Genomic DNA, 14,528 nt, shown 5'->3' with positions numbered 1-14,528 from the left:
CGCGGGGCCGCTGCGGCGGAAGTCCCTCTGCCCCGACAGGAAGTCCCGGCCCCGCGTGCCCCGCCACCCAATCACTGGGGGATTAGTGTTTACTACTGCGCCCGCGCGGGCCGCGCCCGCGAAGGCCGGTCTCTGATTGGTTGCAGTGTACGCCTGTCCGCTCCTGCGGTTCCGCCCCGCGGCCGCGGAGTGGCGGGCGTGGGGATGGGCCGGGAAAAGGACTAGCGCGCCGGGGTCTGGTCCGCTAGAGCGGACCGGGGAGCGGGGGAGCGGGGCCGTCTAGAATGGCTGCTCTGCGTGAGGAGCCGGCAGGTCCCTGGAGGTCCGACCCGGGAAACACCGGACAGTAGGGACTGAGTGCTCCGAGTGGGGTGACCGTGCTGAGCGACGTCCCTAGTAGACCGCCAGGGTGAAGCCAAGGTCAGCCCCGGCCCCGCTCTGTGCCGAGGGTCTGTCTCCGGATCGTCCTCTAGCTGCGCCGGGCACCGGGACAGGAGGGAAAGAGGATGTTTGTCCAGGAAGGTCGGTGGGGACCGCCCGGGAAGAGCCCCAGGGCAAAGCCAAAGCTGAGATTGGGCGAGACTCTGGCCTGGAGCCTCTCCGGTGCAGGAGCGCCTTTGCTCCCGCTCTTCCTCTGCTCGGAGCAGGATTCCTCACAGCAGTTCTGGATTCCATGCCCACCCGGCGCCACGCTGCTCCTTAAGTGCCGCCTGGCACCCTGTGTTTTTCCTTGCGTAGCACTTCCCTGAAACGACCTGAATCCCTTATTTTCCTGTTTCTTCTGTCTCTCTCCTCACCCGTGCCGCCGCCGGAGGGCAGAGTCTTTGAAGGGTCTGCCGCCCACCCCCAAAGACCCCCTCAGGGTCACTGTTGCTGAATAACTCAGGTGTTCAGTTCAGAGGAGCCTTGAAAAGACCCCTTGATGCCTGCATGGAGTGGGTGGCCCTTGGAAGGGTTTGCCAGTGTCCCCCGCCCCACTCCCGGCCCCATACTGGAACCGGAGACCAGAAGCTGGACAAACATACAAGCTCCCTCCTGGCTGGATTCTACACTTAAGTTCAAGGAGCCACCTCTGGAACTTTCTCCTGGGGCCACAACGTGGGTTTCCCAGACCTCGTGTGAACCGTCTCTGCCCCTGCCAGCTGAGTGGCATTGGGAGACCCCCTCAACCCCCCTCCAGCTGAGTCCTCATCCGTGTGGGGGACAGTGAGTTTAGGCCCTCATAGATGCTCAGTGCCCAGAGTCTCCTGCAGTCTGACACTTTCCTCCCCATCTGGGCCTGCTGGCACAGTGCCCCGTCCCGTCTCCTTCCTAACTGCCTAGGGAACCTGGCCCGAGCCCATCTCGTCTTCCCCAGGTCCCAGGCCCTTCTGACTCATCTCTTTGCCCCCTGACCCCACTGTCTTGCCCACGCTTTGGGATCTGGTGGGATCGGGTTCTTGAAGGCTCAAAAGCACCAGGCTGTGTCCCGCTGGCTGCCCTCACAGAGGTCACAGCCAGTGGGGGCATCGGGTGGGTGTCAAGCGTTCCAGCAGGTCAGCAGGGACGGGCAGTGCCCTCCCAGACCTGGTGACCTTGCTTCTGGCCTCAAGGTTGGGCTTCGTGGATTTCCCCAGGGGCACGGACAGGTGTCCTGGGTGGGCAGCGCTGGGTCTGGGCAGCCAGGCTGGGCAGGAGCTGAGCTCGGCGCCTCCCCTATCCCCATCCCGAGGAAGACACAGCAGACGGCAGGGCTTGAACGTTTAATGAGGCTCGGCCACCGAGGGGCCTAGGCCTTGTGGGAAGCAGTGGTGCGCACGCGCAGCACGCTGGCGCGCAGGGCGGGCCGGTGGTTGCCGGTGGCCCAGCGCATGCCCGAGGCGGCCCCTCCGCGCTCCGGCCACGGCCCGTTGAGGTCAGCTTGGCCGCAGTCGCTGTACCACCAGCCGGCGCCCGAGCGATCGCGGCTGCAGCTGGTGAAGGGCCGGGTGCCGTCCGTGCAGGGTGAGCAGTGGTCGCGGTCGCGGTCCAGCGTGCTGAAGCCACAGCCCTCTTGGTCATCCGTGCGGCCCAAGCCCCGGAACGCGTCCCCTGCACAGCGTGGTGGCGTGGGTGGCGGGCCGGCTGCCCTTCCGGCCCGCGCTCTGGCTGCCTCGGCGTCTGAGACCGCAGGGCAGACGCTTGGGGAGCGACAGCCTCGCCCGGAGCATTGAGGCTGACAGATGTGGGCCGGAAAGCCAGGGTCTCCAGGGACCCAACCTTCCCTACCCACCCTGGCCCCGTGGCAAGACTACCCCTCCCCCCAGCCTGGAGAGTCCAGTGGACAAAGCAGGACACTTGTGCGTGTGGGCGGGGGGCAGGCACGAGGCCCCCTTACCTCCCAAGCACTCACCTGCGTTCCCAGAGTACAGGCCAAGGGTCAGTCGGTAAAACAGGTCCTCCCCGTCCACGTGGAAGTTGTCATAGTGGGCCTGAAGCGTGTGGTTGTCCGCATCCAGAAGGTCCACCGTGAGCTCTGAGCGCAGGCCCGGCTGGGAAGTCAGGTCAGAGATGTGCTGCAGCCCCAGCCAGTGGTCACCTGCAGGGGTGGGCACCCAGGCTGAGGCTGCCGCGTGACGGCCACCCCCGGCCTCCTCCTATCGTCTCTGCCCTGTGTGCCCGGTGACCCCCAGACACCAGCCTCGGGGTGCACGCCCCTGTGCCCACAGGCACACGGCCCTCCTACCCGTCAAGTCTCCGAAGCCCTGTTTGTACTCCTGCCAGCATCTCTCAAAGTCCAGACGCCTCCGCCTGCCCCGGTCCCGGCTCTGAATCACCGTCCAGCCACCGTCCTCTCGCATGTCGCACAGAGCCTGGGGAAGGACTGCACGTGGCAGGCAGTGCCTGGCTGGACCCACGTAGGCTGCCCCTGTCCTGTCTGTGCCCCCCCAAACGCTTTCTGTTTGAAAACCGAAACTTCTCCTGCTTGTCCGTGTCCCGTAAACTCGCATCGTGACGAAGCCACATTCTCAGAAGCAGGGCGAGGATCCACGGCAGCGCCCCAGGCCTCGGGAAGGCCGCCCACTTTCATGTCCGTTTGCACCTGCTCTGTGGCTTTGTTTTTTCACCTAACGTCGGATCCTGGAATCTCTCCTTGTTCGTGCCTTCACAGGCGCAAGCTGGGTTTCTCCCAACCTTTCCTGACTATAAAACAACGTCTGTGGGGCGCCTGGGTGGCTCAGTTAAGTGTCTGACTCTTGATCTTGGCTCAGGTCATGATCTCACAGTTCGAGAGTCCAAGCCCCGGATCGGGCTCTGTGCTGACAGTGCAGACCCTGCTCCGCATTCTCTCCCTCTCCTGCTCCTCCCCACTCATGCGCATACATACTCTCAATCTCTCTTTCTCTCCCTCAAGATAAGCACTAAAAAATAAAATAAAATAAACCCCCCCGGCAAAGTCCGTGAACATCTCCGTGCCCAGCTGTGTCTGAGGACAGACTCCACCCGGTCCGGCCGGTCCTTCCCTGTTACTTGAACAAGTAACTTCTCTTGTTTTTGCCCAAGCAAGTCATACGGAGGATCTCCTGGACCCTCACCCCGCTGAGGGCTGCTCACCTGGAAGGGGGCGCTGGCTCCCTCTGGCTGGATGGTGTACACACCGCTGGGGGCTCTGGGCTTCTCCACCCAGATCTGAGAGCAGTCCCTCCCTGTGGGAGACGCGGCCAGGAGGGCTCAGGCCTGGGAGGGGGCCGTGGTCCCCCAGTGACCAGAACCGGAGCCCTCCTCCTGCAGAGGCCCTGGGACAATCTGGCAGACGGGCAGTCTCCCGAGTTTGGGCCTCGCCTGCCTCAGGCCTCTTCTCTGGGAGTGGCTGTTCCTTGGGCTCTGCAAATTGGCCGGGCCGCACCCCTCAGCCAGACCCTCAACTCTTCCCGTGGCCCCCAGACAGAACCTCTCCCCTTCACCTGCTGCCCTGGGAAGGTCCCTCACGGTTCCCCCACCTTCCTCCCCCTGGCCTGGCAGTGGCGGGAGGGCTGCCCTGAGCCCAGCGGGCCCCTCCTAACACAGGAACACAGTGGGGCCTGGTCCTTGTCTGCCCTCCTCCCAGGCCGTCTGGGGCAGGGACCCAGCCCGGTCCTCATGGGGTGTGAGGCCTGCCAGGGCAGGGTCCGTGGGTGACAGGCCAGAGGCTGCCCAGACCTGACGCCCCCCCCCACCCCATCCCGACCTTGGGGTTCCAGCAGCACCACCTGGACCTGTGGAGAGAGAGGACATTGGTCGGGGGCGGTCTTGGTAGCCCGGCGAGACCCACCGGCCCGATGACCACTCTTACCGGCTGTCGATGCCGCACCATGGAGCCGGCCTGGGGCACAGAGAGGCAGAGGATAGCAGCAAGACCCAGTATGGGGCGGGCAGCCATGCTTCCGGAGGGTGCAGCCCTGGTGGGGGAGAGCCCAGCCCGCAGCCCTACCAGCCTCCCTTCACGCCCACGGACGGCCCACACCACCCTGGGTGCTCACTGTGGTCCTTCAGGGCAGATCTGAGCCACTGGTCCCGGCACCTTTTGTTCGGGCGCTGGGCTCGCCCCGCCTCCCCCCACCCCCCCCACCCCCGCCCCCGCGCCGGGGTTGGGGGAGGTTTGAGTAGGGCGGGAAGCCTGAGGGTGTGGACCAGGGAGGTGAGGGGCAGGGACTACTGCCTGTCCCTGAGCACACTTCCCCTTGGCTGGTGTCCTCGCTGGGCCAGGGTCCGCACTTGGGACAGGCAGGTGCCGGGGGCCCCAGGGCCTAGATCTAGTGCTGAGAGGCAGGTGTTGGCGGCAGGAAGTTCTCCAGACCACTAGGCCCAGGCCGGTCACCCCTGCTGCCACCCGTCACCTCCTCCCTGCCGCTTGCGCTCATTTCTACACACTTCACAAAACAGGAGCTTCCAAAATTAGACTTTATTTCCATTTCTCAGGAATGAGTACATGTATGACAGGAAAACACGGTGCGGCCCCGTTCACGGCCGTGGGTTTCACCTGGTTTTGTCAGACATCGAGTCAACACAAACACAATCAAGCGTGGCCCCGGGGCCCGGGTGGGCTGCACAGAGGCCGTGTCACAGACACATGACCCGCGGAGCGTGGCCGCAGGGAGGTGCCCGGGGTGGGAGCCCCGCGTGGGCTCGGCCCAACCTCGGGTCTCCGTCTGTCCCGCCCCACAGCGGACACGCGCCCGCTGTCCACTGAGGTTGGGGCCGAGGAAGGCTCCCGTCCGAGGGCTGCAGCCCCAGAAGCCCCCAGCCAGAGGCGGGCCTGGCACCCCCCTGCGGAGGCTGACCTTTCTCCCACGGGCTCACCCTCTCGGGATCGAGGTCCCCCCACGCACACGTTCTCTTTGTCCCAACCAGGTTTAAGGCTAGTATTTTCTGACATTTGCTTCAGTTTTTCTCTTAAGTTAAAATTACCTGAGTAAAAAAACTTCAGACATTTTTAAAAACCAAAACCACACACCGTCTGCAGGCAGAGCTGGTGTGCGCCCGCCGCGACCGAGCGTGGCCAAGCTGCCCAGGCGGGAGGGACGCTCCCAGGAGCCACGACAGAGCTGCGTGGGGTGACCTGGCCCTTCCCAAACATGCCGGCCAGGAACCCGGTGGCCCAGAACCCACTGGGACTCGCTCCCGGGCCAGGGCTCCTGCTGCCAGCGCGTGAGAAGGCACAGTGAGGTAGGGGATGGCTGGCCATGCCCACCACGCCCCTTCACCTGGGGGCCGGGGATGGGGGTGGGGCAGTGTGCACCTTTGGCCCCTCCTCCACCAGCGCGTCCTGATGCCCATGAACCCCAAGAGCGGTCCCTGCAGGGCCGGGGATGAGGGTGGGGAGGGGGCTGCTGGGAAGCCTGAGCTCAGAGCAGTTAAATATTTCTTTATTTGGGCGGGTTGGGGGAGGAGAGGCGTGGCCGGGCCTGGACCCCCACAGGGGGTGGCACCCAGCCGCTCCTCGTTGGGGGGGGGCCAGCCCCAGCGCCCCTCAGCGGTGACACGGGAGCCGCCACGCGTTGGTCCTTCCTATTTGCGCGGCCGGGCCGCGGACGCCCTCTGCAGACAGTACTGAGCGACAGGCAGTGACAGGACCAGGCTGGTGGCGCGGCGCCCCATCCAGTAAAGGCCGTAGCCCAGCAGGCCCAAGAAGGCGGCCTTCACGGCCAGCCGGGACACTCTGCCGGAGATGGACGGCGGGGGGACGCTGGGGAAGGGAGGGCGGGCTGGGCCTGGCTGGGGGGCGCACGCTGCCCCCCAGCCCCCAGCCCAGCCTGGCCGCGACCCCGCCGGGCTCTGTGCTCAGGGACTGCAAGGCGCACGTGGGCGGCACTCACGTCATGATCTCCTGGATGTTGAGGTCGGTGGTCCAGTTCTTCTCGATGCCCGGCACGTGGCCCATGCCCACGACACCCACCACCACCGAGGGGACACACTTCCTGGGCTCGGCTGTGGGGAAAGGGAAGCATCAGCCCCCGCCCGGCGGGCACGGCGCCTGGGGAGCCCCCGCCCGGGGCCGGCCGTCGCCGTCACCGTCAGAGGAGCGGGGCAGCTCCAGGCGCCGGGCGGCCTGCCGCAGCATGTAGGTCAGGTAAACGTCGCGCTCAGAGACGATGGTGCGGTGCAGGTCGGGGAACGCGCCGACCATCTCGGCCATCATCTGCTCCAGCAGGTCCTTCTGCTTGCAGCGCTCCACGTCGTCCTTGCTGGGGGCAGAGGGCACGCTGCCAGCCTCGCGGGCACGGGGCGGCCGGCGGGAGGCCGGCGCTGTTGACCCAGGGCAGGGACCTCGGTACCCTCTTTGTTTGGGATCACGGCGGAAGGAAGGAGCGGGAAGGCCCTGTTTGAGGAGGCTCAGCCCGAGAACAAGGGGGAACGTGCCACGCGGCGGGGGCTGGGCCCCGCTTCCTGGGTGGGGCTGCCTGCCGGAGGCCGAGGGGCCCTACCTGATGGGGTCTGACAGGAAGCACAGGCCCCAGGCCAGCTTGACTTTCTGCCAGAAGGACAGTGCGGCGATGGCCCTCTTGAAGGTGACGGGGATGGGCCGGTCGCCCAGGTGGAACTTGCAGAAAGGCACCTTGCTGGCCTGGGGCAGGGGCTGGGTGTTGGTTGGGGAAGCCTGAGCCCCGGGGCGGCTCCCGTGCCCTGAGCCCCCGGCCCGGCCGGACCCCGGCCCACCTCCTTGAAGGCCTCCCTGAACTCGCCGCCAGGGGCCATGCCCAGCTGCTCGGTGATGTGGGCCGACACCTTCAGCAGCAGCATCTGCATGAGTCCAGACATGACCCCGTTCTGCAGGGGAGGGGACCGAGGGTCAACGGCCGCGTGGGCACAGAGCACAGGCCTAGCCTACGTCGTGGGGCTGAGCAAGGGCCTCGGGCAGGCGGCCACAGCCACGGCGGATGCTGAGGCCCCACTTCCCTCCAGCCGCCCCCGCCCGTGTCCCCGAGGGGCACACGTCAGCGTGGGGGAGCGGCACGCGGAGCCGGCGGGCAGGCTGGAGCGCACTCCGCGGCCACCCCCCGTGCCCCAGGACCCGCTCGGCGAACCCCGGGGTCCCCGTCCGGCCCTCGCCCCGAAGCACCACCCGCCTGTCCTCCCTCGTCCGAAACCCGGTGAAGGGGAGCCCCTCTCCTGCCTCCGGCCAGGGTGGGCGGGGCACCGCCCTGCTGCCCGGAAGGCCGCCCGGCGCCGCACCTGCCTCACGGCCTGCTGCAGCTTCTCCAGGCTGATCTCCTTGGCCTCCTGGAGCAGCGTGCTCTCGTCCATCTTGAGCATGGACACGCGGTACTGGCACAGCTCCACCACCACCACGTCAGGCTGCACCTCCCGGATGGTCTGCAACGGACATGCCGGCTCAGCCCCGGGGCCCTGCTCCCGGCCCGGCCCCGGCCCCGCAGGCGGAGGCCGCCCTGGAGCCGACCGGGAGGCCCGGCCCCAGGGGCCGCCTCGGCTGCTGTGGCCACAACTCGTTTCTGGAAGCGACCGAGAAGCTACAAAAAGTTCGCCGATCGCTAAACAGGAAAGCGCCCAGGCTGCGAGGCTTCCCCGGCATCAGAAACCTCCCTTCTGAGGGGCGCTGGCGTCGCGGAGGAGGAAGCGGGGGCTCACGGGAAGGGGCCGCTCGGCCCAAGGCCAGCCCGGTGTGGCGGGCCCTCACCTTCACGACGTCCCTCTTGCTGTCATCGCTGAAGTGGGCTGTGCCCACCACGTACACCCTGCTCCCGTCCTCGGCCACCAGCTCGGTCACGGTGCGCGGCAGGCTGGGCCGTTCCCGCCGCCTCCTCAGCTTCATCTCCAGGAGCAGGGACAGAGCGTCGGCGTCGGCTGCAAGGACAGCAGGCCAGCTGGGGTGCCGTGCGCACCGGGGCCCCCCTTCCTGAGCAGCTCTCTCCACGGGGCTCCCCCGGCCTCGACGGGCCGCCACCCACACTCAGCACTGCTCACTACAGCGCACGCGACCGGCACGGTGCCGTCGGAGTAGACCTTCCCTGTGAAAAGGGGCCTGGGCCTTGGCGAGGTCTGCAGTCTCCACGATGAGAATCACCCAGGCACCGAGGGAGCCAGGACGGGGATGGCCGTGACCATGCAGGGCCGAGGTCCCCGGGGCAGCTCGGAAGCACTCAGCCTCCCACCCAACAACCTGGGGCTGGCTGGGGCCCCCATTCACCACAAACTCAGCCCAAGCCCCGCCTGGCCAGGAGCTGCCCACCCCCACCGGCCCCCCAGCACTGAATGGTGTCAGGGAGCACGCACACAGGTTCTGGGGCTCTCCGGAAAGCACCCTGGGCACCACCTCGGAAGACCCCACTGGGACAACGGGCTCCGTGTCAGCCTGCAGAGGGAACAGGAGTGTCTGAGTCAGGGCACCACCCTCCCTGGGGGCTGCGGGACACTTGGCACCCACCTGTCCCCAGCGGGCCCATCAAGAACTCAGGGGCTGCTGCTCTGTCAACTCTGTGTGCTCCCCGGGATGAAATCTCTGTGATCATTTCCTTGGATACGGCCCACCCCCAGGGCTCCCTGCCCCCGGGTCCCCCTGGCTGACCCAGAACCCACCCCCCACCCTCCAAAAGCCACGTAATGCTCCTCTATGCATAGAAGCAGCCACGGTGACCCCAGGCGACCACACTGAGGGGGAGCCCACACTCTGCTGAGCAGCTGGCCAGACCCCGAGCTCGAGGTCGTTCAGGAAGCAGCCGCCCCCCTACCCCCCGCCCAGCATCCAGCCCAGGCTCTGACCTCCTGAGGTGACCGCTCCTCCTCCCCCTCCATGGCTGGGAGGCAGTTCCTGGCACTGGTGAGGGATACCTGAGGAAATACAGGAAGCACGTTTTCACCTGCGCACGGGGCTCAGGGCACCACGGGGCTCAGTCTGATCTGAAAGATCCGTGGGTGGCATTACCGCCTCTGCCCTTCCAGATTGACGCCTGTCAGTCACCAGCTACGGACGGCCGGGGTCCAGGGTCCCTGTGGCCGGCACAGCAGGTATGAGAGTCTGGCTGTGAGCGGCATACAAACCCTGCACCACGGGGCTAAGAACAGAGCTGGAGAGGCCTGGCTTTGCCCCCGCCAGTGAACTGGGGGTCCTCTGCCGAGCAGACCTGTCACCCCCATCTCCCGTTTACCCCACAGAGAGCAAGGCATTGGAGCTCAGGGACCAGCCCTGAGGGGCAGTCAGGCAGACCGGGACGTTCCCTTTCCGGCTCTGGAACAAAACACACTGCGCCAAACTCCCGCAGGTGAGAAAACCCAGCAGAAGACGTGAGTCTGAGTATCAAGTTGGTGCTGAACGCCTTCAGCGGAGTCACCCAGGCGTCTCTGGAACTCAGACTCAGCGCGACGGCCGCTGCCCCGTCGGGAGCCACAGTGTGAGTGTCAGCATCGCGGAAGCGGGAAGGAGCAAGGCTCTCCAGCCGCCCCCCTCAGAAGGAGCCAGGAGCTTGGGGGGGGGGGGACAGTCATGTGGGCACAGCAGGCGCACTTCCTGGAAAGGGCTTTGTCACCAGGACAAAGGACAGCGGACCATCCGGACCTCCGGGGCCAAGGGGAGTGAGGGGCCCGAGGCCTGTACCGGGACGTGTGGTTCTGGTTGCCAGGCGCGAGACAGCAGCATCGCCAACGCGGGTTTCACCCGTGCTTCCCCGAGACGCCGCGGAAACTCAAGCCAGGGTCTGCTGCTGCCTCCGGGCCACCTCTGAGCGCAGCTCGAAACGACCAGGCCCCCCGAGGAGTCTGACCAGGGACCTCGTGCAGACTGTGGGATTAGGGAACCACCCCGACCTGTCTGAAGTTGGGCCGCGGTACGGTGGCTGGGTTCTCAAGACCACCCAGCCCGTGAGTGTTACACGTGCCTCTGGGCAGTGCTGGGGGAACGGGGTGCGGCTGCCCCAGGGCGCCACGGACCCTCGCCTCACCCGTTTTCCTGGGGCTGCACACTTCTCTCAAACTTTCACAAGAAGGAAGGGCAAATGATAAGGCCAGTGCGACGCCGGGCCAGGTTCCTGTCCCTCAGGCCTGTGGTCACGCAGCAGCAGGGAGCAGACAGGGTTCACCCAGGCCATGACCACCGGTGGCTCACCGCGCACCCCCGTGCAGGCAGCCCCCCCCCCCACCCCGTGCAGGCAGTCTGGGGCAGGGCAGGGCTCCCTCCCAGTTTAACCAACACTCTCACGTGCCCCGGGGCTGACCAAGGGTGGGAGGGGGCGGCCCCTCTAGAGGATGGCCCAGTTTCTGGAAGAGGAACTGGCTTAGGGCTGGAGGACACAGTTGGGCCCCGGCCTCTCCGGGCCAGCAGAAAGGGGTGGCTGCGGAGGGGAGGAGGGCCTGGCCTCCTAAGCACCCCTCCCCCAGTACCTCCTGTCCAGGATCCCCAAAGCCCCTCTTCCTGCTTCACAGAAGGAAAGCGCTCCACCATGCAAGGTGCCAACTGAAATGCAAACAGGAAGCGGAGCCTGGAGCTGGAGGGGTGGGGCTGAGCGGTCACTGGAGCTCCCGCCACCCCGCCCCCCCAACCCCCAGGCCCCAGAGCCGGCCCAGCAGGGCAGCCGGGACGATGGCCCTTTGTCAGGCTCCATGCAAAAAAGCAAACAGTTCTCCCGAGCAGCACCCGGCTGCCAAGGTACTAGAAAAACTTTTTAAGAAAACATCCTGTGCCCTGGCAGGAAGGCTCCTGTAAGAACACGCAAGCGGGAGGTCACCACGGAGGTCACTGTGGTGCCTCAGCCCTCCCTCCCACGGTGTGGTGGCTACAGGTCTAGGGTGCAGGTCCAGGGCGCATCCTCCCTCCCTCCCTCCCCCTCCCTCTGGCCAGACGACCCTCTGTGCCCACAGGGGACAGGCAGGCCCCACTCTGCGCGGGCCAGGGGCACCTTTCTGGGGAGGCCCTTCCAGGTCCTGCAGCCTACAGGCCGGGGGTGGCAGACAGGCCTTGAGTCGGCAATGGCTCGGCCCCCCACTGTGGCGCAGCACCCGGGTCCCCTCCTGCAGCTGCTCCCCAGAGGTGGGCGCCTGGCCTAGTCAGGCAGGAAGGCCACCGAGGCTCCTTCAACACCAAGAGTCTGAGATTCTGAGAAGCCTCTTTGTCTGAGGCTGTCGCCTCCACACACCTTCCGATACCCTGGTTTCCCTCCGCTGCGGGGGCGGGGTCCCCTGGCAATACCCTTGTAGGATGTCATTTCAATGGCTTAACCGCCCCCCACCCCCATATGCAGTTTCAAATATTTACAGCTGAGGCCTGAGCCTCTCCCAGCTGCCAGGAGGGCAGCAAAGTGCCTCCCGCCTCCCGCAGACCTCTGGGCTCAGCCTCCACTCCCTGCACCCGCAGGTAGCTGCTGTGGGGCGTCCACGTGCCTCCTGGTTTCCCGCCACACGCTGTCCGGATCTACAGGTCCTAACAGCTCCCTCCACCACCGCATGCTGCGGGGACCAGGAGACCCCTGGCTGACACCCTCCAGGGGAGATACCCGTGCCCCCTCCTGAATCCACGCTCCAGCACGTGGCCCTGCTACCTGGCCGGGCCACAGCCACCGATGCTGGGCGCCTGTGACCCTGGCACGAAGCAGGAAGAGCCTCCTCATCCCCCTCCGACCGGCTGTCGCTGCCAAGCAGGACTGTCCATGGAGACGACCTGTGGCCAGATGCCAGCGACCAGGCTGCAGGGCCAGACCTCAGACCAGCAAGGCCAGTGACGTGGTGCGGCGAGGCCCCGGGCTGGACCCTTCAGCCCGCGAGGACTCTGCTCCTGCCTCTAGGATCGAGGTGCTCAGAGCAGTCACCCAGCCGTCCCATCTGTCTGCACACACTAGGCCCTCTCCTGGCTGCGAGACAGGTACCACACTCAGTCTTCACTTCAGCCCGTGACCTCCAGACCTCTGTGCACTTACTCCTGTCGGGGCAGGAAAAGAGCCAGCAATCTGGTTCGGAAGACACTGAAACGTGAGTTTTCCCCAACTGTCTCCTTCTCTGGAAAGGGCCACACCACTATCTGGCTCTAGAAATTATAGTCCTGCACACACAGGACAGCAGCACAATCACCCGCACGCTTCCAGGAAGTCAGACTCCAAAGCAGCGGGAATCCCCAACAGCTTTGGGACCCATCTTGTCCAGGACTCCAGCGAAGGGCCTGCTCAAAGGACAGGAAAGCCCCGCCTCCGTCAGGGTCCCACCCGCGCTGTGAGCCCTGAGACACAAATCAGAGTAGCGGGTTAAGCGGTTCTGCATTGGACGAAGTGTCGGAAACTGTCCTGCCGGGTGTGCATTTCAGGATGGAAGCTGAGAACGTCGGACAGGTCAGTGTGAGTGACACAGGTTCCTGCCTGCCCGGCCCAGGCAGCGACCTTCTCCTGGGTCCCACCTCTATGCACTGAATTGTGTCCCCCGGAGTTCAGTATTGAAGCCCTAATCCCCATGATGACAGTGTTTGGAGGTGGGACTTCTGGGAGGTGACTAAGGTTACACGAAGTCATGAGGGTGGGGCCCCATGATGGTACTAGGGCTCTTATGAGAAGAGACACCAGGCCGCTGGCCATGTGAGCACACAGGGAGAGGAAAGCCGTCTGCAAGCCAGGACGGCAAAGCCCTCAGCAGCAACCAGGTCGGCCGGCACCTTGATCTTAGACTCCCAGCCTCCAGAGCTGTGAGAAAACAGTCTGCTATTTAAGCCTCGTCTCTGCGGTTCTGTTACGGCTGCAGAGCAGACTGAGACACCATCACCGCCCCCTCCACGCTCTAAAAACTGAGAAGCCACAAACTGCCCCCCGGATCCCAGCCCGCTTCTCAGTGTGGCCAGGGCTGACTGGCACCAAACGGAGTTCCCAGAAAAGCCCGCATCTCCGAACCAGCCCACTGGGCTTGCTCAGGAAGCCAAAAGTCCCAGACCGGACAGACCAGCGGGCTGCAGACTCAAATGACCAAGTGGGAGACAGCGGGACGTGGCCAAAGCCCTGAACTTCCCAACACCCCCACTTCTTAAGCCTGGGCCCCCCTGGCAATGGACACCCCCGGGTCTGGCAGCACCTGCTTTATGGAAGTGTGGCAAAGTCTGGGATTGGGGTAGAGGCCACGGGCCAACTTGCATTTGGGCTGGAGGCCTGAACGGCTCCTTGTCCACCTCCCCTGGCTGGCCCTGCTGGAGCCTGCACCCCGCCCAACCTTGGGCCCCCGCCCTGATCACCACTGCAGGGCGCGGTGTAGGGAGCACCACCAGCCTGCAAGACTGCCCAGTGGTCCTGGGGTCAAGGCTCCCTTCCAGTCACACTGCAAGGGGGCGAGCAGGAGAGCAAAGGGGACAAGAGACCTAGGGAGAGGGGAGCCTGCCCAAGAAAGCAGTGAGCCTGGCGGCCTGCCCATCTTCCTCTCCGGGGAACCCCAAAGCCAGTAAGTAGGCTCCCACCTGGAAACCACCCATTCTCCTAACGAGGCTGTCCTGATCTCCAAAGGTGGCAAGGACTTCCGAGCAGACTTCCTGGCTGTTTTTGAGATGCCGAAGCCAAGGCAGCCTTGCCTGTGCTGGGACAGTTTTACGGAGACTCTCCTACGCGGTACTTCGTGGCACATGAGTTACAGCTCAGTAAAGCCGCTTCACGGAAACAGAGCGCAGACTGCTGCAGGCCTGCGGAGTTCGGCCGCGCCGTCCACCCCGCCATATGGCAGCCCCGCTCGCTCAGCCTGACGGGCAGAGGCCACCGGCTCTGGGGAAGAGCCCAGGGTCTCCACCCGCAGAGGTGCGGCCCCCGCTTCTCGCTCGCGGCCCCCGCGCCGGGGGCCCCACCCGAGCCCGCAAGCCTGCTCCGCCCGCCCCCTGTCCCCGCGAGCCCCGGCCGCCGGCCCGGCCCCGCGCGCACTCCTCACGGGCCAGGGCTGACCCTTCCGACCCCAGGCCCCACGCTGGGGGCTGACTGGGCCGGGCCCAGAGCGAGGGGGGGCCCCCGCCCCCGCCCCCGGCCCGTCAGCCGGGACCCTCGCCGCGCAGCGTACCGAGGCGGGGCGGCGCTCCTCAGCCGGCCTCCATGCGGCTCGTCGCCCCACCGGACGGGGCGGACCGGGGCCGGGAC

General features: G+C 65.9%; 2 protein-coding genes across 8 annotated transcripts; both read right to left on the bottom strand.

The window, feature by feature from the left end:
- Positions 1–1,733: 1,733 nt before the first annotated feature.
- Positions 1,734–4,809, bottom strand: LOC115517898 (angiopoietin-related protein 5-like). The gene is made up of 6 exons (XM_030320978.1): positions 4,292–4,809; positions 4,187–4,214; positions 3,574–3,665; positions 2,705–2,831; positions 2,372–2,557; positions 1,734–2,070 (listed from the first exon to the last, which is right to left on the bottom strand). Exons 1-6 carry the CDS (start codon positions 4,376–4,378, stop codon positions 1,769–1,771), a joined length of 822 nt encoding a protein of 273 aa, XP_030176838.1. The 5' UTR covers positions 4,379–4,809; the 3' UTR covers positions 1,734–1,768.
- A 76-nt stretch (positions 4,810–4,885) lies between these two features.
- TRABD (TraB domain containing) lies at positions 4,886–14,528 on the bottom strand. Of its 7 annotated transcripts, XM_030320974.1 has the most exons (11): positions 10,831–11,225; positions 9,380–9,444; positions 9,217–9,285; positions 8,731–8,809; positions 8,135–8,301; positions 7,672–7,812; positions 7,156–7,266; positions 6,924–7,063; positions 6,511–6,683; positions 6,315–6,426; positions 6,007–6,184 (listed from the first exon to the last, which is right to left on the bottom strand). In XM_030320974.1, the coding sequence occupies exons 3-11, from the start codon at positions 9,247–9,249 to the stop codon at positions 6,007–6,009; spliced, it is 1,134 nt and encodes a 377-aa protein (XP_030176834.1). In that variant the 5' UTR covers positions 9,250–9,285; positions 9,380–9,444; positions 10,831–11,225. The 7 variants fall into 7 exon arrangements, with proteins under 7 accessions (XP_030176830.1, XP_030176831.1, XP_030176836.1 ...); XM_030320970.1 differs by lacking the exons at positions 8,731–8,809; positions 9,380–9,444 and adding an exon at positions 11,985–14,171 and having other exon boundaries at positions 4,886–6,184; positions 10,831–10,903; XM_030320971.1 differs by lacking the exons at positions 8,731–8,809; positions 9,380–9,444 and adding an exon at positions 13,868–14,168 and having other exon boundaries at positions 4,886–6,184; positions 10,831–10,903.

This window comes from Lynx canadensis, chromosome B4, assembly GCF_007474595.2.
Source record: "Lynx canadensis isolate LIC74 chromosome B4, mLynCan4.pri.v2, whole genome shotgun sequence".
Lineage (NCBI taxonomy): Eukaryota > Metazoa > Chordata > Mammalia > Carnivora > Felidae > Lynx > Lynx canadensis.
Note: the sequence above shows the minus strand (reverse complement) of the source record. Positions and strands in the feature narration are given on the sequence as shown.